At 47.3% G+C, this 22,282-nt stretch overlaps 1 protein-coding gene across 1 annotated transcript; it reads left to right on the top strand.

The window, feature by feature from the left end:
• The first annotated feature begins 2,522 nt into the window (after positions 1-2,522).
• Positions 2,523-8,131, top strand: LOC120043636 (vacuolar protein sorting-associated protein 13B). The gene is made up of 4 exons (XM_038988190.1): positions 2,523-2,636; positions 4,238-4,396; positions 7,418-7,561; positions 8,093-8,131. The coding sequence occupies exons 2-4, from the start codon at positions 4,250-4,252 to the stop codon at positions 8,129-8,131; spliced, it is 330 nt and encodes a 109-aa protein (XP_038844118.1). The 5' UTR covers positions 2,523-2,636; positions 4,238-4,249.
• Positions 8,132-22,282: the final 14,151 nt, after the last annotated feature.

Here is a 22,282-nt window from a genome sequence, read left to right as displayed (position 1 = left end):
AATTACCTTTTAGTCCTGAATACAAAGTGTTATGTTTGGGGCAAATCCAATACAACACATTACTGAGTACCACTCTCCATATTTTCTAGTATAGTGGTGGCTGCATATTTTTTTTAAATTTTATTTAAAATGTATTTAACTAGGCAAATCAGTTAAGAACACTCCCAATCACAGCCACATGTGATCCAACCTGGATTCAAACCAGGGACTGTAGTATCACCTCTTGCACTGAGATGCAGTGCCTTAGACCGCTGAGCCACTCGGGAGCCCGAGTGTTATGGGTGTGCTTGTAATGGTTAATGACTGGGGAGTTTGTCAGGATAAAAAAAATAACTAGTTGGATTTAAGCACAGGCAAAATCCTAGATGAAAACCTGGTTCAGTCTGCTTTTCACCAGACACTGGGAGATTAATTGACCTTTCAACAGGACAATAACCCAAAACACAAGGCCAAATATACACTGGAGTTGATTACCAAAAAGACAGTGAATGTTCCTGAGTGGCCGAGTTACAGTTTTGACAAATATGCTTGAAAATCTATTGCCAGACTTGGAAATGATTGTCTAGCAATGATCAATACCAATTTGACAGATAATAATAAAGGGCAAATATTGAACAATCCAGGTTTGCAAAGCTCTTATAGAGTTACCCAGAAAGACTAACAGCTGTAATCACTCATATAGAGTTACCCAGAAAGACTAACAGCTGTAATCACTCATATAGAGTTACCCAGAAAGACTAGCAGCTGTAATCACTCATATAGAGTTACGCAGAAAGACTAGCAGCTGTAATCACTCTTAGATACTTTTACCCAGAAAGACTAACAGCTGTAATCACTCATATAGAGTTACCCAGAAAGACTAACAGCTGTAATCACTCATATAGAGTTACCCAGAAAGACTAACAGCTGTAATCACTCATATAGAGTTACCCAGAAAGACTAGCAGCTGTAATCACTCTTATAGAGTTACCCAGAAAGACTAACAGCTGTAATCACTCTTAGAGACTTTTACCCAGAAAGACTAACAGCTGTAATCACTCATATAGAGTTACCCAGAAAGACTAGCAGCTGTAATCACTCTTATAGAGTTACCCAGAAAGACTAACAGCTGTAATCACTCATATAGAGTTACCCAGAAAGACTAGCAGCTGTAATCACTCATATAGAGTTACCCAGAAAGACTAACAGCTGTAATCACTCATATAGAGTTACCCAGAAAGACTAACAGCTGTAATCACTCATATAGAGTTACCCAGAAAGACTCACAGCTGTAATCACTCTTAGAGACTTTTACCCAGAAAGACTAACAGCTGTAGTCGCTGCCAAAGGTGATTCTAACATGTATTGACTCAGGGATGTGAATTCTTATGTACATTAGATATTTCTGTATGTCATTTTCAATACATTTGCAACATTTCTAAAAACATTTTTGTCCACTTCGTCATTATGGAGTATTGTGTGTAGATGGGTGAGAATAAAAATATATTTTTTATATATGTTGAATTCAGGCTATAACACAACAAAATGTGGAATAAGTCAAGGGGTATGACTACTTTCTGAAGGCAATGTATATTTTGGGTTCTGATGGGGTGTGACAGTGAAACCAAGATCATGAGGCGTTTATAAGTTATATTCTTCAAGAATCAACGGGTACATATAATTAATTTATAAGTCCAAAAATGGATGTAGCAACTGCTGATTGTCCTTTTAAATTTATTTGGCTATATATTTGTCATACATTTCATGATTAAAAGGACATGAGAGGAATAAGTCGTGTGTGATTTGTAAAACTACACCTGGAAATAAGGGGAGAAGTTTTAATATGAAATGGAATAAACATCAGAATTAAACAGCATGCTCAAGCAGTAATCAAGTGGTTTAAATCAGATTATTTTATTATATTTGAAATCTCCAGAGAAAATGAACATAACAGTAACACAATAATAAATACATTGACCTTTGTGTTCTACTATTTTTCATTCTATTGTATTGAAATCAGACATTTCAGAATTGCTGGGAGAAGTAATCAAAAATGGCGACAATGACGAGCAGTTGACACCTGCAGACTACAATCTAAAGACTACGCATCCGTTTAAATATTTCAGCGTGATGACGAACGACACATTTAGCTTCTATTGTTCATTCCTATTCCAAGTATTCTGGTGCAACATTTTGAGACATTTTGATTATAGCCATACATTTCCTACTATTAATCTATTTGATTTTAATTACTGTATCATGCTACAATTATAATCAAACCATTCATGACCTAAATTTAAGAAGCTGACTAGCTACTTGTATGCAGATCATGTAGCCTCAAACCTTAAAACGCAATCGTTTTGTGTTTCAAATTGCGCTTGATAAATTTACACCATTTTGCTCTGAACCAATCCACTATGTTTTATGAATGAGAGGAGGCTAGGAAAGGGAACCGCGTAAATGTATTGGTTCGGTCCCATCACGGGGGGCGTGGTGGTTGATACCTAACTAGGAAATGACGACACGACAGTTAACACGCGGAAGTTCTGTGTTAGTTGATGATGACGTTTGCCTGAGTCAAATGTGCCTTGCTTCAGCTAACGGGATGAATTAACTAGTGTGCTACCGAAGAGATTCATTGAAACTGCAGCAAACAAGTAAGGGAAATAATTGAGTCTAAGTAGAGACAGCAGTCGTATAAGCGTCGTTTACTTGGCTACTGAAATGGCTAGATATCTAGCTAGGCTAAAGTTAGCAAGCAGGCTAGGACTGGAGCTAGCCAACTCAACTGTCATTTGGCTAGCCAACACTTTTCCAGAATGCAACACGACACCCCTTTATGATAGTCCAATAACTAATCAGCTAGCGAACTAACTCTAGCCAGCCCTATTAACTGCTGCTAACTAGGTAGATAACTAATGGTACGAGCCAGGCTCACAAGTTTGTTGAAACTTGCATGCTAATTGTTCTAGCTAGCTGGGTTGCATTGTATGGACTCAATCAACAATATTATGATGTCCTTTTTAAAGGCGCTTCATGGTCAGTCCGAAGTCTGCATTGGCCGTGCGGTATTTACGGTGATACGGCCTCTGCATAAGGCAGGGCATTAATACTTCTTGCGCTTCGGTAGAGCAGTTGTGAAGGAAGACGTCAGGGAAGTGAGTTTGTGTTTATACAGGACTTCCCGCCCTCACCTACAGTCAACCAATCATGTCAATGCGGAGCTCTACGAGCCCTCCTCGTTGTTACGAGGCGCATGGCGATGTGGTGGCCTCTTCATGCCTCCAGAGGCTCAGCAAAATGCGTCTCATCATCCATACTCCGCCTCTGACCACATTCCAGATTAAACATAAATTGGCTTTAATCCAGATGAAAGCGTCAGTACACATCAACTACACCCATAGAGATAGATAGAGGAATCATATATATATATTTTAATCTGTGCCGCTGTAGCGTCAGTGACGGCATAGGTAGCGCTATTCAGGCTACAACTCATAGGAATCCCCACCCAGTTGACTACTTTGACTACTTTAAAATGTCGTAAGTATGGTGGAAGCCTTTCATGGTGCTGCCCATACTTAAACGGCCCTTTGGCCACTAGAGGCCTCTATCATTCTCTATGGCTACACTATCTAGCTAGCTAGGTGCCAGGCTGTAGTGAGCTGTCACAGTTCAAATCAAATTGTATTTGTCTCATGCTTCGTAAACAACAGGTGTAAACGAACCATGAAATGCTTACGGGTCCCTTTTCCAACAATGCAGAGTTAAAGATAACAAATAAAAATAGCGACACGAGGAGTAAATACTCAGTGAATAACGAATAACAACGTTGATAAACTCAAGTCTCACTACGTAGCAAAGCAAGCTAGCAAATGATCCACACTCAAGTCACATAGATTGAATACATGACAAGGCAAAACAACATGATGTTGAGTGAGGTGGTTAGCTACACAGCTAGCTATGTAACTTCATGTTGTCAAACTAAGGACGATCTATAACACACATTACCTTGTGACTGGTTCTACCAGTTCTCTACAGTCCTGCATCTCTAGCTATGGCAGTTAGCTTGACTGGAGGGCTTTTTTGAAGGGCTGTAGGCATGGCTAGCTAAGGATAGCCCTCGGTTACCAGATATGTTATTTGGCTAGCTCAACTTGCTTTATTCAACCCTTTTTTTAACTATGTGTTGTGACTTGGAATGACTCCTTGCCCCCCCCCCCCCAAAAATGGACTGACTTTCTTCCCTGTTGTGGTCCAGGACAGAGGCAGGATGTTGGAGTCCTATGTCACGCCCCTGTTGATGACCTATGTGAACAAATACATCAAGAACCTGAAGCCCTCTGACCTGCAGCTATCGCTATGGGGAGGAGACGTAGTACTGAGCAAGCTGGAGCTGAAGCTGGATGTCCTGGAGCAGGTATGGAATAATCCTGGAATAATCCTGGAATAAAGCTTATTAACCCTGTAATAACACTGTAATAACACTTAGTAATGCTATTGACTTTGTATCTGCTCTTTTGCTGAGGTAACTTTATGAATGCAGGTCAGGTCAGTCTCAATCGGAGTCTGCTCTTTTCCTGAGGTAACTTTATGAATGCAGGTCAGATCAGAGTCCTGCTCTTTTCCTGAGGTAACTTTATGAATTGAGGTCAGGTCAGTCTCAATCGGAGTCTGCTCTTTTCCTGAGGTAACTTTATGAATGCAGGTCAGGTCAGTCTCAATCTGAGTCTGCTCTTTTCCTGAGGTAACTTTATGAATGCAGGTCAGGTCAGTCTCAATCTGAGTCTGCTCTTTTCCTGAGGTAACTTTATGAATGCAGGTCAGGTCAGTCTCAATCGGAGTCTGCTTTTTTCCCACAAGAGGTCACTTGTTCCATCGACCCCGGTGGCTAGACGTGTGTCACACTGCCACCTGTCTGTTCCTGCTCAATAGTGACACCCAGGGACACGGACTGGGATCCTACCAGTGCTGATGTCAACATAGCCTAGTCTGTGTCTGGTGCTTGATGATGCGGCGAGAGCAGTAGCTTAATGTGGATTTTAGTGATAACTTTAGATGCAGATTTGAAACATTCTCTATTCTGCTCAATTCAATGGCTTTGATGGTCGTGTGTTCTTGTTCAGATATTGAGACCTTTACCTTTTGGGACGGCAGGTAGCCTAGTGGTTAGAGGGGGGAGGCAGGTAGCCTAGTGGGTACAAGCGTACGTTGGGCCGGTAACCGAAAGGTTGCTGGATCGAATCCCCGAGCTGACAAGGTAAAAATCTGTCGTTCTGCCCCAGAACAAGGCAGTTAACCCACAATTCCCCGGTAGGCCGTCATTGTAAATAATATTTTTTCTTAACTGGTTAAATACATTGTAAAAAATAAATAAAAACCAGAATGAAATCAGGGCCTAAAGGCTTAAACATGGTCCCCAATCCAATTCATATTCAGAAGGTTCCCTGTTGACGTATTCTGTTCAGAAGTTAGAAGAGATCGTTCCCTCATGTCTGGTCAGTTGTCCACAGGTGATATCCTGTAGAGATCGTACCCTCATGTCTGGTCAGTTGTCCACCGATGTTATCCTGTAGAGATCGTACCCTCATGTCTGGTCAGTTGTCCACCGATGTTATCCTGTAGAGATCGTACCCTCATGTCTGGTCAGTTGTCCACAGGTGATATCCTGTAGAGATCGTACCCTCATGTCTGGTCAGTTGTCCACAGGTGATATCCTGTAGAGATCGTACCCTCATGTCTGGTCAGTTGTCCACAGGTGATATCCTGTAGAAATCGTATCCTCATGTCTGGTCAGTTGTCTAGGTGATATCCTGTAGAGATCGTACCCTCGTGTCTGGTCAGTTGTCCACAGGTGATATCCTGTAGAGATCGTACCCTCATGTCTGGTCAGTTGTCCCCAGGTGATATCCTGTAGAGATCGTACCCTCATGTCTGGTCAGTTGTCCACAGGTGATATCCTGTAGAGATCGTACCCTCATGTCTGGTCAGTTGTCCACAGGTGATATCCTGTAGAGATCGTACCCTCATGTCTGGTCAGTTGTCCACAGGTGATATCCTTTAGAGATCGTACCCTCATGTCTGGTCAGTTGTCCACAGGTGATATCCTGTAGAGATCGTACCCTCATGTCTGGTCAGTTGTCCACCGATGATATCCTGTAGAGATCGTACCCTCATGTCTGGTCAGTTGTCCACAGGTGATATCCTGTAGAGATCGTACCCTCATGTCTGGTCAGTTGTCCACAGGTGATATCCTGTAGAGATCGTACCCTCATGTCTGGTCAGTTGTCCACAGGTGATATCCTGTAGAGATCGTACCCTCATGTCTGGTCAGTTGTCCACAGGTGATATCCTGTAGAGATCGTACCCTCATGTCTGGTCAGTTGTCCACAGGTGATATCCTGTAGAGATCGTACCCTCATGTCTGGTCAGTTGTCCACAGGTGATATCCTGTAGAGATCGTACCCTCATGTCTGGTCAGTTGTCCACAGGTGATATCCTGTAGAGATCGTACCCTCGTGTCTGGTCAGTTGTCCACAGGTGATATCCTGTAGAGATCGTACCCTCGTGTCTGGTCAGTTGTCCACAGGTGATATCCTGTAGAGATCGTACCCTCATGTCTGGTCAGTTGTCCACAGGTGATATCCTGTAGAGATCGTACCCTCATGTCTGGTCAGTTGTCCACAGGTGATATCCTGTACAGATCGTACCCTCGTGTCTGGTCAGTTGTCCACAGGTGATATCCTGTAGAGATCGTACCCTCGTGTCTGGTCAGTTGTCCACAGGTGATATCCTGTAGAGATCGTACCCTCATGTCTGGTCAGTTGTCCACAGGTGATATCCTGTAGAGATCGTACCCTCATGTCTGGTCAGTTGTCCACCGATGTTATCCTGTAGAGATCGTACCCTCATGTCTGGTCAGTTGTCTAGGTGATATCCTGTAGAGATCGTACCCTCATGTCTGGTCAGTTGTCCACAGGTGATATCCTGTAGAGATCGTACCCTCATGTCTGGTCAGTTGTCTAGGTGATATCCTGTAGAGATCGTACCCTCATGTCTGGTCAGTTGTCCACAGGTGATATCCTGTAGAGATCGTACCCTCATGTCTGGTCAGTTGTCCACAGGTGATATCCTGTAGAGATCGTACCCTCATGTCTGGTCAGTTGTCCACAGGTGATATCCTGTAGAGATCGTACCCTCATGTCTGGTCAGTTGTCCACAGGTGATATCCTGTAGAGATCGTACCCTCATGTCTGGTCAGTTGTCCACAGGTGATATCCTGTAGAGATCGTACCCTCATGTCTGGTCAGTTGTCCACAGGTGATATCCTGTAGAGATCGTACCCTCGTGTCTTGAACCCACATCCCTTAGCATTGCCAGACCCAGGCTCCAACCCACTGAGCCAATGCAGTGACTTCTTTTTTTTCATCCCTGTTTCTAGGAGCTGAAACTGCCCTTTACCTTTCTGAGCGGTCACATCCATGAGCTGCGTATCCACGTGCCCTGGACCAAACTGGGCTCCGAGGCCGTGGTTATCACCATTAACACAATGGAGTGTATCCTCAAACTGAAGGATGGAGCACAGGTTAGTACCGCTGTTTTTTTATATTTATACAGGCGCCCACTGATGCTATGTGCACTGCAGACAAGTGCAATACTCCAATTTAGTGCATACTGTCATGGCATTCCAAAGCTGGTGCATTTCTGAGTCTACAGTCTTGCTGTATCACTGAAAGAAGTTCAAGCCTTCCTCAATATCAAAAGACGAGGTTATTACATGACCAAGTTACAATCTCTGTCATATAACGTTCCACAAGGAATAGACTTGGTTTAAAACATATTGTTGGTTTCTTCCTTTCCTAGACTCCTCTACCCAGAACCCCCTCTGTCTCCTCAGCAGTCCGAACAGCCCATGACTCAGTTCATCACATTCTAGACTCCTCTACCCAGAACCCCCTCTGTCCCCTCAGCAGTCCCAACAACCCATGACTCAGTTCATCACATTCTAGACTCCTCTACCCAGAACCCCCTCTGTCCCCTCAGCAGTCCCAACAGCCCATGACTCAGTTCATCACATTCTAGACTCCTCTACCCAGAACCCCCTCTGTCCCCTCAGCAGTCCAAACAGCCCATGACTCAGTTCATCACATTCTAGACTCCTCTACCCAGAACCCCCTCTGTCCCCTCAGCAGTCCCAACAGCCCATGACTCAGTTCATCACATTCTAGACTCCTCTACCCAGAACCCCCTCTGTCTCCGCAGCAGTCCAAACAGCCCATGACTCAGTTCATCACATTCTAGACTCCTCTACCCAGAACCCCCTCTGTCTCCGCAGCAGTCCAAACAGCCCATGACTCAGTTCATCACATTCTAGACTCCTCTACCCAGAACCCCCTCTGTCCCCTCAGCAGTCCAAACAGCCCATGACTCAGTTCATCACATTCTAGACTCCTCTACCCAGAACCCCCTCTGTCCCCTCAGCAGTCCAAACAGCCCATGACTCAGTTCATCACATTCTAGACTCCTCTACCCAGAACCCCCTCTGTCCCCTCAGCAGTCCCAACAACCCATGACTCAGTTCATCACATTCTAGACTCCTCTACCCAGAACCCCCTCTGTCCCCTCAGCAGTCCCAACAGCCCATGACTCAGTTCATCACATTCTAGACTCCTCTACCCAGAACCCCCTCTGTCCCCTCAGCAGTCCAAACAGCCCATGACTCAGTTCATCACATTCTAGACTCCTCTACCCAGAACCCCCTCTGTCCCCTCAGCAGTCCCAACAGCCCATGACTCAGTTCATCACATTCTAGACTCCTCTACCCAGAACCCCCTCTGTCTCCGCAGCAGTCCAAACAGCCCATGACTCAGTTCATCACATTCTAGACTCCTCTACCCAGAACCCCCTCTGTCTCCGCAGCAGTCCAAACAGCCCATGACTCAGTTCATCACATTCTAGACTCCTCTACCCAGAACCCCCTCTGTCCCCTCAGCAGTCCAAACAGCCCATGACTCAGTTCATCACATTCTAGACTCCTCTACCCAGAACCCCCTCTGTCCCCTCAGCAGTCCCAACAACCCATGACTCAGTTCATCACATTCTAGACTCCTCTACCCAGAACCCCCTCTGTCCCCTCAGCAGTCCAACAGCCCATGACTCAGTTCATCACATTCTTCGTGTTGGGGGTCTCAGGCAGGGGTGCTCATTTGGACTAATTTGACACGTCATTTCTCGTCTTGCGTCTCCAATTGAAAGTTCTGCGTGTCTAATGAGCGTCCGTAAAGCCGATTTAACCACGGTGCCTCAGAGAGGCAGATTAAAGCTGACTGGAATCACAGCCTGTTAGTACCATTATCTTGTTGTGTTGTAACGTTCCAACCCAGACAAAGGGGTTAAAAGGTGTTAATTTGACAGGACTAAGTAGCAGGTGCTTTTATCTTCTTCATCAATGCTTAATCATTCTTGCTGAGTCTGGGTGAAGGAATCCCCTGAAGAAAATAGGACAACAGAAAGAAACCCAAAGCAACTAACTCTCAGGCTGTTTTTAGAGCAGGGCTGAGTGATGTCAACTAACTCCCAGGCTGTTTTTAGAGCAGGGCTGAGTGATGTCTACTAACTCCCAGGCTGTTTTTACAGCAGGGCTGAGAGATGTCAACTAACTCCCAGGCTGTTTTTAGAGCAGGGCTGAGAGATGTCAACTAACTCCCAGGCTGTTTTTAGAGCAGGGCTGAGAGATGTCAACTAACTCCCAGGCTGTTTTTAGAGCAGGGCTGAGTGATGTCAACTAACTCCCAGGCTGTTTTTAGAGCAGGGCTGAGTGATGTCAACTAACTCCCAGGCTGTTTTTAGAGCAGGGCTGAGTGATGTCAACTAACTCTCAGGCTGTTTTTAGAGCAGGGCTGAGTGATGTCAACTAACTCCCAGGCTGTTTTTAGAGCAGGGCTGAGTGATGTCCCAGGCTGTTTTTAGAGCAGGGCTGAGTGACGTCCCAGGCTGTTTTTAGAGCAGGGCTGAGTGATGTCCCAGGCTGTTTTTAGAGCAGGGCTGAGTGACGTCCCAGGCTGTTTTTAGAGCAGGGCTGAGTGACGTCCCAGGCTGTTTTTAGAGCAGGGCTGAGTGATGTCATGGTCTCTGTACAGTTTCTTTGTTATATTCTCGTCAGGTTTTTCTAAAAGCTGTTGGGGGGGGAATGAAAGCGGTGTTGGCCACTGCTTTAAAGGAGCTCTTCAATGACGAGCACATTGGGGAACTCAAGGATGACAGTGTCCTCATGTTATTCACCCTGCCAGAAGGAAACATTCTACAAATGCTCTTTTTAATTTCTCTGTAAATGTGGCTGGGTTTATTTCAACCAGTCAGGTTTTAGCATCAGGCAGAGAGATTAGTAGTAAACGACTATTTAAAAAAAAAAGCGTCTGTCTTTGTGAGTTCGGGGTTGTATAACTTGAAGCCAACACAATTGCTCACTGCTCAGCAAATGTACTTTTGAGAAACGAGGACTGATCGCCAGCGACCAGAAATATTCAGAGAACTTCTCGGATTATAGTGTTGCTTGTTAGGCCTAATTCCACCACTGCTATTCTTTACTATTGAACCGTAAAATGTCTTTGGCAAGTGACTAAAACTGCAGTTAAAAGCTGTGTATTGTTAGTCAGTAGTGACATTTTACTACGATCACTTATTACATGAACTGTATCTTCCAAATGGCACCCTGTTCCCTACATAGTGCTGTACTTTTAATCAGAGCCTTGGTCAAAAGTAGTGCACTACATAGGGGAAGAGGGTTTCATTTGGTCCTGGTCTAAAGTAGTGCACTACATAGGGGAAGAGGGTTCCATTTGGTCCTGGTCTAAAGTAGTGCACTACATAGGGGAAGAGGGTTCCATTTGGTCCTGGTCTAAAGTAGTGCACTACATAGGGAAGAGGGTTCCATTTGGTCCTGGTCTAAAGTAGTGCACTACATAGGGGAAGAGGGTTCCATTTGGTCCTGGTCTAAAGTAGTGCACTACATAGGGGAAGAGGGTTCCATTTGGTCCTGGTCTAAAGTAGTGCACTACATAGGGGAAGAGGGTTCCATTTGGTCCTGGTCTAAAGTAGTGCACTACATAGGGGAAGAGGGTTCCATTTGGTCCTGGTCTAAAGTAGTGCACTACATAGGGGAAGAGGGTTCCATAGGGTCCTGGTCTAAAGTAGTGCACTACATAGGGGAAGAGGGTTCCATTTGGTCCTGGTCTAAAGTAGTCCCACCTCATAGGGAAAGAGGGTTCCATAGGGTCCTGGTCTAAAGTAGTGCACTACATAGGGGAATAGGGTTCAATTTGGTCCTGGTCTAAAGTAGTGCACTACATAGGGGAAGAGGGTTCCATAGGGTCCTGGTCTAAAGTAGTGCACTACATAGGGGAATAGGGTTCCATTTGGTCCTGGTCTAAAGTAGTGCACTACATAGGGGAAGAGGGTTCCATTTGGTCCTGGTCTAAAGTAGTGCACTACATAGGGAATAGAGTTCCATTTGAGACTAAATCAAAGATCATGGTTGTCAAGGCAGTCCCACTTCTCTCTCTACCGGCCCAAGCTGCATGTCTGACAGGAAGAAGTGATTATGTCCTTGTAGTTGGTCGGTATTAGAGGCAGTGTGTAGTTGGTCAGTATTAGAGGCAGTGTGTAGTTGGTCGGTATTAGAGGCAGTGGTTATGTCCTGTAGGGGGTCGGTATTAGAGGCAGTGTGTAGGGGGTCGGTATTAGAGGCAGTGATTATGTCCTTGTAGGTGGTCAGTATTAGAGGCAGTGTGTAGTTGGTCAGTATTAGAGGCAGTGTGTAGTTGGTCAGTATTAGAGGCAGTGTGTAGTTGGTCAGTATTAGAGGCAGTGTGTAGTTGGTCAGTATTAGAGGCAGTGTGTAGTTGGTCAGTATTAGAGGCAGTGTGTAGTTGGTCGGTATTAGAGGCAGTGTGTAGTTGGTCGGTATTAGAGGCAGTGTGTAGTTGGTCGGTATTAGAGGCAGTGTGTAGTTGGTCGGTATTAGAGGCAGTGTGTAGTTGGTCGGTATTAGAGGCAGTGTGTAGTTGGTCAGTATTAGAGGCAGTGTGTAGTTGGTCAGTATTAGAGGCAGTGGTTATGTCCTTGTAGTTGGTCAGTATTAGAGGCAGTGTGTAGTTGGTCAGTATTAGAGGCAGTGTGTAGTTGGTCAGTATTAGAGGCAGTGTGTAGTTGGTCAGTATTAGAGGCAGTGTGTAGGTGGTCGGTATTAGAGGCAGTGATTATGTCCTGTAGGGGGTCGGTATTAGAGGCAGTGGTTATGTCCTGTAGGGGGTCGGTATTAGAGGCAGTGTGTAGTTGGTCGGTATTAGAGGCAGTGTGTAGTTGGTCGGTATTAGAGGCAGTGATTATGTCCTTGTAGGTGGTCAGTATTAGAGGCAGTGATTATGTCCTGTAGGTGGTCAGTATTAGAGGCAGTGTGTAGTTGGTCAGTATTAGAGGCAGTGTGTAGTTGGTCAGTATTAGAGGCAGTGTGTAGTTGGTCAGTATTAGAGGCAGTGTGTAGTTGGTCAGTATTAGAGGCAGTGGTTATGCCCTTGTAGGTTGTCAGTATTAGAGGCAGTGTGTAGGTGGTCGGTATTAGAGGCAGTGATTATGTCCTTGTAGTTGGTCAGTATTAGAGGCAGTGTGTAGTTGGTCAGTATTAGAGGCAGTGTGTAGGTGGTCAGTATTAGAGGCAGTGGTTATGTCCTTGTAGGTTGTCAGTATTAGAGGCAGTGATTATGTCCGTGTAGGTGGTCGGTATTAGAGGCAGTGATTATGTCCTTGTAGGTGGTCGGTATTAGAGGCAGTGTGTAGGTGGTCGGTATTAGAGGCAGTGATTATGTCCTTGTAGGTGGTCGGTATTAGAGGCAGTGATTATGTCCTTGTAGGTGGTCGGTATTAGAGGCAGTGTGTGGGTGGTCGGTGTTAGAGGCAGTGTGTAGTTGGTCAGTATTAGAGGCAGTGTGTAGTTGGTCAGTATTAGAGGCAGTGATTATGTCCTTGTAGTTGGTCAGTATTAGAGGCAGTGTGTAGTTGGTCGGTATTAGAGGCAGTGATTATGTCTTTGTAGTTGGTCAGTATTAGAGGCAGTGTGTAGTTGGTCAGTATTAGAGGCAGTGTGTAGTTGGTCAGTATTAGAGGCAGTGTGTAGGTGGTCGGTATTAGAGGCAGTGATTATGTGGTCGGTATTAGAGGCAGTGTGTAGGTGGTCGGTATTAGAGGCAGTGATTATTTCCTTGTAGTTGGTCGGTACAAAAACCTACTTTGAGTCTTAGCAGCACTACCAGTGAAACTGAACCGAAATCTGAGAACGATTACCCCCAAAATAAATATTTATAATTTATTTAGGTTTGATTTATAAATATTTTGATAATGGGAAAGTGTAGTATGAAAGACATAGGGTGAGATTTATTTGTGCAGAAGAGGGTCTGGTTGTGGTCGTACCTATTCTATACCACCCATTGCTGGTGCCAAGTAGAAAGGCAAGCTGGCAGTGTGGAGCTCAGAGAGCATGCTACGTACCTAATGGCTCCCTATTCCCTATATAGTACACTGCTGTTAACCAGAGGCCTATGAGCCCTATGGAAGATGGTAGGGTTCTATTTGGTCCTCGCCCTCCCCCTGTATGGAGTGTCTCCAAGGCCAGATGTCCCCGTCACTAGAAACACATTGTAAGGGAAGTCAATTACACCTAATTATGTAGACTGCAGGCTAAAGACTCGGGAACACATGAGCTTGAGCAGGCCAGAACTAATGGTAAATATCATATAGTATGTAGCTGGCTACTGCTGCAGAGATCGTATTTCCAGCCCTGTGGAAAGACTCAGTCCGTACACAGCTCAGGGTCACGGCGTAGCGGTGGAATGCCCTCTCATGTACTGCTACTATTCGCAAAACAAGTATTTGTTACAGATGTTTTCCTAAGGTTTCCCCCCCCCTCCCTCCCCCGGTCAAGAAAATGACTTTTTTTGGGGGGAGGGGTGAAAAATTGCAAATGACGTTTGGACAAATTTTATTCAATGTTATTCTCACCCAGGAGACACACAGTTTGGAGCCAAGCCAGACTTACAACAGAGGTCCTGCTAGGCAGCGGGAGGAATTGGAATGAGCTGTCTGGAAGGCTAGGGTACTTCTCTCCTATTTGAGGGAGGGAGGGAGGGAGAGAGAGAGGGAGGGAGGGAGAGAGGGAGGGAGGGAGGGAGAGAGGGAAGGAGGCAGGTAGGAGGGATAGGAGGCAGGTAGGAGGGATAGGAGGCAGGTAGGAGGCAGGTAGGAAGGATAGGAGGCAGGTAGGAAGGATAGGAGGCAGGTAGGAGGGAGGAAGGAGGGAGGAAGGGAGGTAGGGAGGAAGGAGGGAGGAAGGGAGGAGGTAGGTAGGAGGGAGGTAGGGAGGAAGGAGGTAGGGAGGAAGGAGGGAGGTAGGAGGGATGGAGGGAGGGAGGGAGGGAGGTAGGGAGGTAGGAGGGAGGGAGGAAGGGAGGTAAGGAGGCAGGGAGGGAGGGAGGGAGGGAGGTGGGAGGGAGGGAGGTAGGTAGGTAACAGGGAGGGAGGTAAGGAGGGAGGGAGGTAGGTAACAGGGGAGGTAGGTAACAGGGGAGGTAGGTAACAGGGGAGGTAGGTAACAGGGGAGGTAGGTAACAGGGGAGGGAGGTAGGTAACAGGGGAGGGAGGTAGGTAACAGGGGAGGGAGGTAGGTAACAGGGGAGGGAGGTAGGTAACAGGGGAGGGAGGTAGGTAACAGGGGAGGGAGGTGGGTAACAGGGAGGGAGGGAGGTAACAGGGAGGGAGGGAGGTAACAGGGAGGGAGGTAGGTAACAGGGAGGGAGGGAGGTAAGGAGGGAGGTAGGAGGGAGGTAGGAGGGAGGTAGCAGGGCCCTTACTGCACCGACCCCTCAGTTCTGACGCCAACATGGAAACAGCTTTTTTTTATCCTGGTGATTTGTGACATTTTAATGGTCATATATTACATTGTACTGATAATGGTATTTAACTGCTCATTAAGGATGGCAGTGGCTCAGTACCACCCGTCACTGGGAGGTACCTTTAACTGGAGGGGCTTCCTGCTGGTCCTCCTAAACCAGGAGGGGCTTCCTGCTGGTCCTCCTAAACCAGGAGGGGCTTCCTGCTGGTCCTCCTAAACCAGGAGGGGCTTCCTGCTGGTCCTCCTAAACCAGGAGGGGCTTCCTGCTTGTCCTCCTAAACCTGGAGGGGAGGGGCTTCCTACTGGTCCTCCTAAACCTGGAGGGGCTTCCTACTGGTCCTCCTAAACCTGGAGGGACTTCCTACTGGTCCTCCTAAACCTGGAGGGGGAGGGGCTTCCTACTGGTCCTCCTAAACTTGGAGGGGGAGGGGCTTCCTACTGGTCCTCCTAAACCTGGAGGGGGAGGGGCTTCCTACTGGTCCTCCTAAACCTGGAGGGGCTTCCTACTGGTCCTCCTAAACTTGGAGGGGCTTCCTACTGGTCCTCCTAAACTTGGAGGGGCTTCCTACTGGTCCTCCTAAACCTGGAGGGGAGGGGCTTCCTACTGGTCCTCCTAAACCTGGAGGGGCTTCCTACTGGTCCTCCTAAACCTGGAGGGGAGGGACTTCCTACTGGTCCTCCTAAACCTGGAGGGGGAGGGACTTCCTACTGGTCCTCCTAAACCTGGAGGGGGAGGGGCTTCCTACTGGTCCTCCTAAACTTGGAGGGGAGGGACTTCCTACTGGTCCTCCTAAACTTGGAGGGGGAGGGGCTTCCTACTGGTCCTCCTAAACTTTTAGGGTAGGGACTTCCTACTGGTCCTCCTAAACCTGCAGGGGAGGGACTTCCTGCTGGTCCTCCTCAACCTCTTCCAGCAGAAAGCTGAGATACACTACATTACCAACAGTATGTGGACACCTGCTCGTCCAACATCTCATGCCAAAATCATGGGCATTAATATGGAGTTGGTCCCCCCTTTTGCTGCTATAACAGCCTCCACTCTTCTGGGAAGGCTTTCCACTAGATGTTGGAACATTGCTGCTATAACAGCCTCCACTCTTCTGGGAAGGCTTTCCACTAGATGTTGGAACATTGTTGCTATAACAGCCTCCACTCTTCTGGGAAGGCTTTCCACTAGATGTTGGAACATTGCTGCTATAACAGCCTCCACTCTTCTGGGAAGGCTTTCCACTAGATGTTGGAACATTGCTGCGGGGACTTGCTTCCATTCAGCCACGAGCATTAGGGAGGTCGGCCACTGATGTTGGGTGATTTGGCCCGGCTTGTAGTCGGCGTTCCAATTCATCCCAAATGTGTTCGATGGGGTTGAGGTCAGGGCTCTGTGCAGGCCAGTCAAGTTCTTCCACACCAATCTTGACCTTGCATTGGGAACTGGAGCATTGTAACGCTGAAACAGGAAAGGGCCTTCCCCAAACTTTTGCCACAAAGTTGGAAGCACAGAATCGTCTAGAATGTCATTGTATGCTGTAGCGTTAAGATTTCCCTTCACTGGAACTAAGGGGCCCGAACCATGAAAAACAGCCCCAGACCATTATTCATCCTCCACCAAACTTTACAGTTGGCACTATGCATTAGGGCAGATAGCGTTCTCCTGGCATCTGCCAAACCCAGATTCGTCTGTCGGACTGCCAGATGGTGAAGCGTGATTCATCACTCCAGAGAACGCGTTTCCACTGCTCCAGAGTCCAATGGCGGCGAGCTTTACACCACTCCAGCCGACGCTTGGTATTGCGCATGGTGATCTTAGGCTTGTGTGCGGCTGCTCGGCCATGGAAACCCATTTCATGAAGCTCCCGACCAACAGTTATTGTCCTGACGTTGCTTCCAGAGGCAGTTTGGAACTCGGTAGCGAGTGTTGCAACCGGGGACAGATGATTTTTACACACTTCAGCACACGGCGGTCCCGTTCTGTGAGCTTGTGTTGCCTACCGCTTTACACTACTTCTGTTAAAACTCGGGTTAAGACAATCCCTCCGTCGGGGTTTTTAGGTGTTGGATATAAGGCCTGCGTATTTTGGGAAGAATGAAAGAATTTAACAGTCTGTGTTTGGATGGAAAATCGGACAACTACAATGGAACTATTTTAAAATAGGCTAGTTTATATGTGGTGCGGAAATGTTTTATGTTCAGCCGCCAAGAGTCCGCTTTGCCCCCGAAGTGTGGAAATGATAAATGATATCATTAATAAGGTTTGTTTTCATAATTGCCGTTCCCGGGCTCGGTACTGGCCTGTAAAAACATCCCTTTTTCCCTTTTTGAAGTTCATTAAGGATTGTGTAATAATTACAGCTCGTGTTGTTTCTGTTCTGTTCCCTCCGGATGGAGAGCAGATGCTTCCCAAATGGAACCCTATTCCCTAAATATAGTGGTCAGTTCTGGTCTAAAGTAGTGCACTATATAGGGAATAGGGCCCTGGTCTAAAGTAGTGCACTAAAATAGGGAATAGGGCCCTGGTCTAAAGTAGTGCACTAAATAGGGAATAGGGCCCTGGTCTAATGTAGTGCACTATATAGGGAATAGGGCCCTGGTCTAAAGTAGTGCACTAAATAGGGAATAGGGCCCTGGTCTAAAAGTAGAGCACTAAATAGGGAATAGTTGCCATTTGGAAGGAAAATCAGAGAGGAACTGGGTAGTATTAGGAAAGATATTCACGTAGCCTCTCAGAGCCCATCTGCTACTTGCTAAACACAGAGCGAGAGGACAATTATAGTTTCCACTAGCATGTGAACGTGGAAATGTGTTGAGGACCACTGAGATTACAGCTTTTGTTGACAGAGAAATGTGGGTGTTGAGGACCACTGAGATTACAGCTCCTGTTGACAGTGAAATGTGGGTGTTGAGGACCACTGAGATTACAGCTTCTGTTGACAGTGAAATGTGTTGAGGACCACTGAGATTACAGCTCCTGTTGACAGTGAAATGTGTTGAGGACCACTGAGATTACAGCTCCTGTTGACAGTGTAATTGGCTAAAATAGGCTTTAATGAGGACTTGTGTTGGGGAAATATGCTAACCAGGAAAATCCATTCATCAACAATGTCTGCAGTTTTGTTTGTGTTGCGCTGGTCCTGTCTGACTGTGTCAGCGTTGTTGGTACGGTTACAGTGGCCTCCTCTATCTGGTGCATCAGCAATTTCACCCTATTCCCTATGGGTCCTGGTCTACTGTAGTGTAATAAATAGGGAATAGGGGGCCATTTGGTCCCTGGTCTACTGTAGTGTACTATAATAGGGAATAAGGGGCCATTTGGTCCTGGTCTACTGTAGTGTACTATAATAGGGAATAAGGGGCCATTTGGTCCTGGTCTACTGTAGTGTACTATAATAGGGAATAAGGGGCCATTTGGTCCTGGTCTACTGTAGTGTACTATTAGGGAATAGGGGGCCATTTGGCCCTGGTCTACTGTAGTGTACTATATAGGGAATAGGGTGGGTCCTGGTCTAAAGTAGTGCACTATATAGGGAATAGGGGGCCATTTGGTCCTGGTCTACAGTAGTGTACTATATAGGGAATAGGGTGGGTCCTGGTCTACTGTAGTGTACTATATAGGGAATAGGGTTGGTCCTGGTCTACTGTAGTGCACTATATAGGGAATAGGGTGGGTCCTGGTCTACTGTAGTGCACTATATAGGGAATAGGGTGGGTCCTGGTCTACTGTAGTGCACTATATAGGGAATAGGGTGGGTCCTGGTCTACTGTAGTGTACTATATAGGGAATAGGGTGGGTCCTGGTCTACTGTAGTGCACTATATAGGGAATAGGGGGCCATTAGGGACGCAGCCTCTGTGTGTATCTTATTAAGAGCTGGCGTATACTATCTTCAGATTCCTCTCCCATTCCTCTAATCATGTCTGCTTCTCTCTTAGCCTGGGCTAGATTACTGCTGGAATGCACAACAGAAATATCCTGTGGAAAGTCATAAAACCATTTAAAACCAGGACTAAATTGTGGGAGAAATTACTGTTTAGGATTCATTCAGAAATCTATTTTTTTGCTCGACGTGTTTTGTGTTTTTCAACTATCAGGAAACTAGATCAAACCAGATCACATTGATGTCTTGGCTGGATTTGTCCTCTTGCATGTAGACGGTGTTACTAGGTTCCTACACGTGATATGAATTATAGTGTCAGTGTGTGTGGGACATGCTACTGAGCTGAGTCCATGTGAAGTTAACTCAGCCCTAAGTCATTGTCTAGCTACAAATAAACCTCAGTCTATTGTACGTCACTGTGAAGCCAGTCTTTGTCCAAACTCTCAGACATATGTCTTTCTGACATTAGTATTATTATTAGATGTATATGGGATGGTTTTGATCTCAACTCATTGGAAAATTTAAAAAAACTACAATAACCATTAAACTCTCACAGAGATGAAACAACAGCTTTTAAATCTTTCCATTTCATACCCAGGCTCCTATGGGAATTATGGGAAACGTAGTTATTAATAGCCCTGGTAAGGACTCTGAGGATGTCTGGTATCTTGATGCTGTGTCCATTGGAAGAGTAAGCTGAGGCTGTAATGAAGTCATTTGGAGGTCAGTGTTAATCTAACCAGAACAGCCTGACCAGAACAGCCTGACCAGAACGGCCTGACCAGAACGGCCTGACCAGAACGGCCTGACCAGAACGGCCTGACCAGAACGGCCTGACCAGAACGGCCTGACCAGAACGGCCTGACCAGAACGGCCTGACTAGAACGGCCTGACCAGAACGGCCTGACCAGAACGGCCCGACCAGAACGGCCCGACCAGAACGGCCCGACCAGAACGGCCCGACCAGAACGGCCCGACCAGAACGGCCCGACCAGAACGGCCCGACCAGAACGGCCCGACCAGAACGGCCCGACCAGAACGGCCCGACCAGAACGGCCCGACCAGAACGGCCCGACCAGAACGGCCCGACCAGAACGGCCTGACGAACGGCCTGACCAGAACGGCCTGACCAGAACGGCCTGACCAGAACGGCCTGACCAGAACGGCCTGACCAGAACGGCCTGACCAGAACGGCCTGACCAGAACGGCCTGACCAGAACGGCCTGACTAGAACGGCCCGACTAGAACGGCCCGACTAGAACGGCCCGACCAGAACGGCCCGACCAGAACGGCCCGACTAGAACGGCCCGACCAGAACGGCCCGACCAGAACGGCCCGACCAGAACGGCCCGACCAGAACGGCCCGACCAGAACGGCCCGACCAGAACGGCCCGACCAGAACGGCCCGACCAGAACGGCCCGACCAGAACGGCCCGACCAGAACGGCCCGACCAGAACGGCCCGACCAGAACGGCCCGACCAGAACGGCCCGACCAGAACGGCCCGACTAGAACGGCCTGACCAGAACGGCCTGACCAGAACGGCCTGACCAGAACGGCCTGACCAGAACGGCCTGACTAGAACGGCCTGACTAGAACGGCCTGACTAGAACGGCCCGACCAGAACAGCCTGACTAGAACAGCCTAACAAGCTAGAGGATAAGACAACTTCTAACAAGTGGTTGGTTCAGAAGGATAGGACGACTTCTAACAAGTTGGTTCAGAAGGATAGGACAACTTCTAACAAGTTGGTTCAGAAGGATAGGACGACTTCTAACAAGTTGGTTCAGAAGGATAGGACGACTTCTAACAAGTGGTTGGTTCAGAAGGATAGGACGACTTCTAACAAGTGGTTGGTTCAGAAGGATAGGACGACTTCTAACAAGTGGTTGGATCAGAAGGATAGGACGACTTCTAACAAGTGGTTGGTTCAGAAGGATAGGACGACTTCTAACAAGTGGTTGGTTCAGAAGGATAGGACGACTTCTAACAAGTGGTTGGATCAGAAGGATAGGACGACTTCTAACAAGTGGTTGGTTCAGAAGGATAGGACGACTTCTAACAAGTGTTTGGATCAGAAGGATAGGACGACTTCTAACAAGTGGTTGGTTCAGAAGGATAGGACGACTTCTAACAAGTGGTTGGTTCAGAAGGATAGGACGACTTCTAACAAGTGGTTGGTTCAGAAGGAGAGGAGTGTATGTGTGGGAGAGGCGATCTGTTCTGTTTGTGGTGTGACGATACCCGCCGTACATTCAGCTCTAAACACCGCTGGTCCTTCAGTGTCTCTCCCTCGAGACTAAACCCCAGAACAGGCCCCGTCATCTGGCTTCAAGCTTAACACTCAGCTCTAAACACCGCTGGTCCTTCAGTGTCTCTCCCTCGAGACTAAACCCCAGAACAGGCCCGTCATCTGACTTCAAGCTTAACATTCAGCTCTAAACACCGCTGGTCCTTCAGTGTCTCTCCCTCGAGACTAAACCCCAGAACAGGCCCGTCATCTGGCTTCAAGCTTAACACTCAGCTCTAAACACCGCTGGTCCTTCAGTGTCTCTCCCTCGAGACTAAACCCCAGAACGGGCCCGTCATCTGGCTTCAAGCTTAACACTCAGCTCTAAACACCGCTGGTCCTTCAGTGTCTCTCCCTCGAGACTAAACCCCAGAACGGGCCCGTCATCTGGCTTCAAGCTTAACACTCAGCTCTAAACACCGCTGGTCCTTCAGTGTCTCTCCCTCGAGACTAAACCCCAGAACAGGCCCGTCATCTGGCTTCAAGCTTAACACTCAGCTCTAAACACCGCTGGTCCTTCAGTGTCTCTCCCTCGAGACTAAACCCCAGAACGGGCCCGTCATCTGGCTTCAAGCTTAACACTCAGCTCTAAACACCGCTGGTCCTTCAGTGTCTCTCCCTCGAGACTAAACCCCAGAACGGGCCCGTCATCTGGCTTCAAGCTTAACACTCTCTCCAGTTAAACGGATCAGAAAACATCTTGCAGAGGACGACCAGAGAATTCCCCCAAGACGTTGTGGTGTCGGTGGCTGTTTTTTTAAAGAGACTAGGGATTGTGTCCCATAGAGCACCCTATTCCCTATGTAGTGCACTAACTTTTCCAGTGCAGTCCTACCGAGGGAATAGGGTGGTGTTTTGGGACGCAGCCCCTAGCTGGTAATGAAACAGTTCACATCTAGCAGAGAGAGAGAGTTTTCCTTTTGATTTTTAGGAGACAGAGATACGACTGGGTTTCCCAGCGGAGGAGGTTCTGACTGGGGTTGGCTCCACTTTGCTGCTTGATCAGTTCAGTTTTTACTGCCGTCAGTGGATTCACTCCTGATGTGGATGTTCTGATTGATGCTTTGGTCCTCTAGATGATTTGAGGAGGTGCCTCCCCTCCCCGCCTCTCTCTCTCTCCGTTACACATCCTCGCCTCCTCTCTCCTCCCACTGAGACTTGTTGGTTGGCCTCTCTCCTCCTCTCTCCTCGCCTCCTCTCTCCTC

The sequence above is a fragment of the Salvelinus namaycush genome, unplaced genomic scaffold (assembly GCF_016432855.1).
Source record: "Salvelinus namaycush isolate Seneca unplaced genomic scaffold, SaNama_1.0 Scaffold981, whole genome shotgun sequence".
Taxonomy (NCBI): Eukaryota; Metazoa; Chordata; class Actinopteri; order Salmoniformes; family Salmonidae; genus Salvelinus; species Salvelinus namaycush.
Note: the sequence above shows the minus strand (reverse complement) of the source record. Positions and strands in the feature narration are given on the sequence as shown.

What these genes read in the sequence shown, in the direction of transcription:
- LOC120043636 (XM_038988190.1), top strand. Translation starts at nt 4,250, where the DNA reads ATGTTGGAGTCCTATGTCACGCCCCTGTTGATGACCTATGTGAACAAA. An exon ending in AGCTGGATGTCCTGGAGCAG is followed by an intron (nt 4,397 to 7,417) that starts GTATGGAATAAT and finishes CCCTGTTTCTAG; the next exon opens with GAGCTGAAACTGCCCTTTAC. An exon ending in AACTGAAGGATGGAGCACAG is followed by an intron (nt 7,562 to 8,092) that starts GTTAGTACCGCT and finishes CTGTCCCCTCAG; the next exon opens with CAGTCCAAACAGCCCATGAC.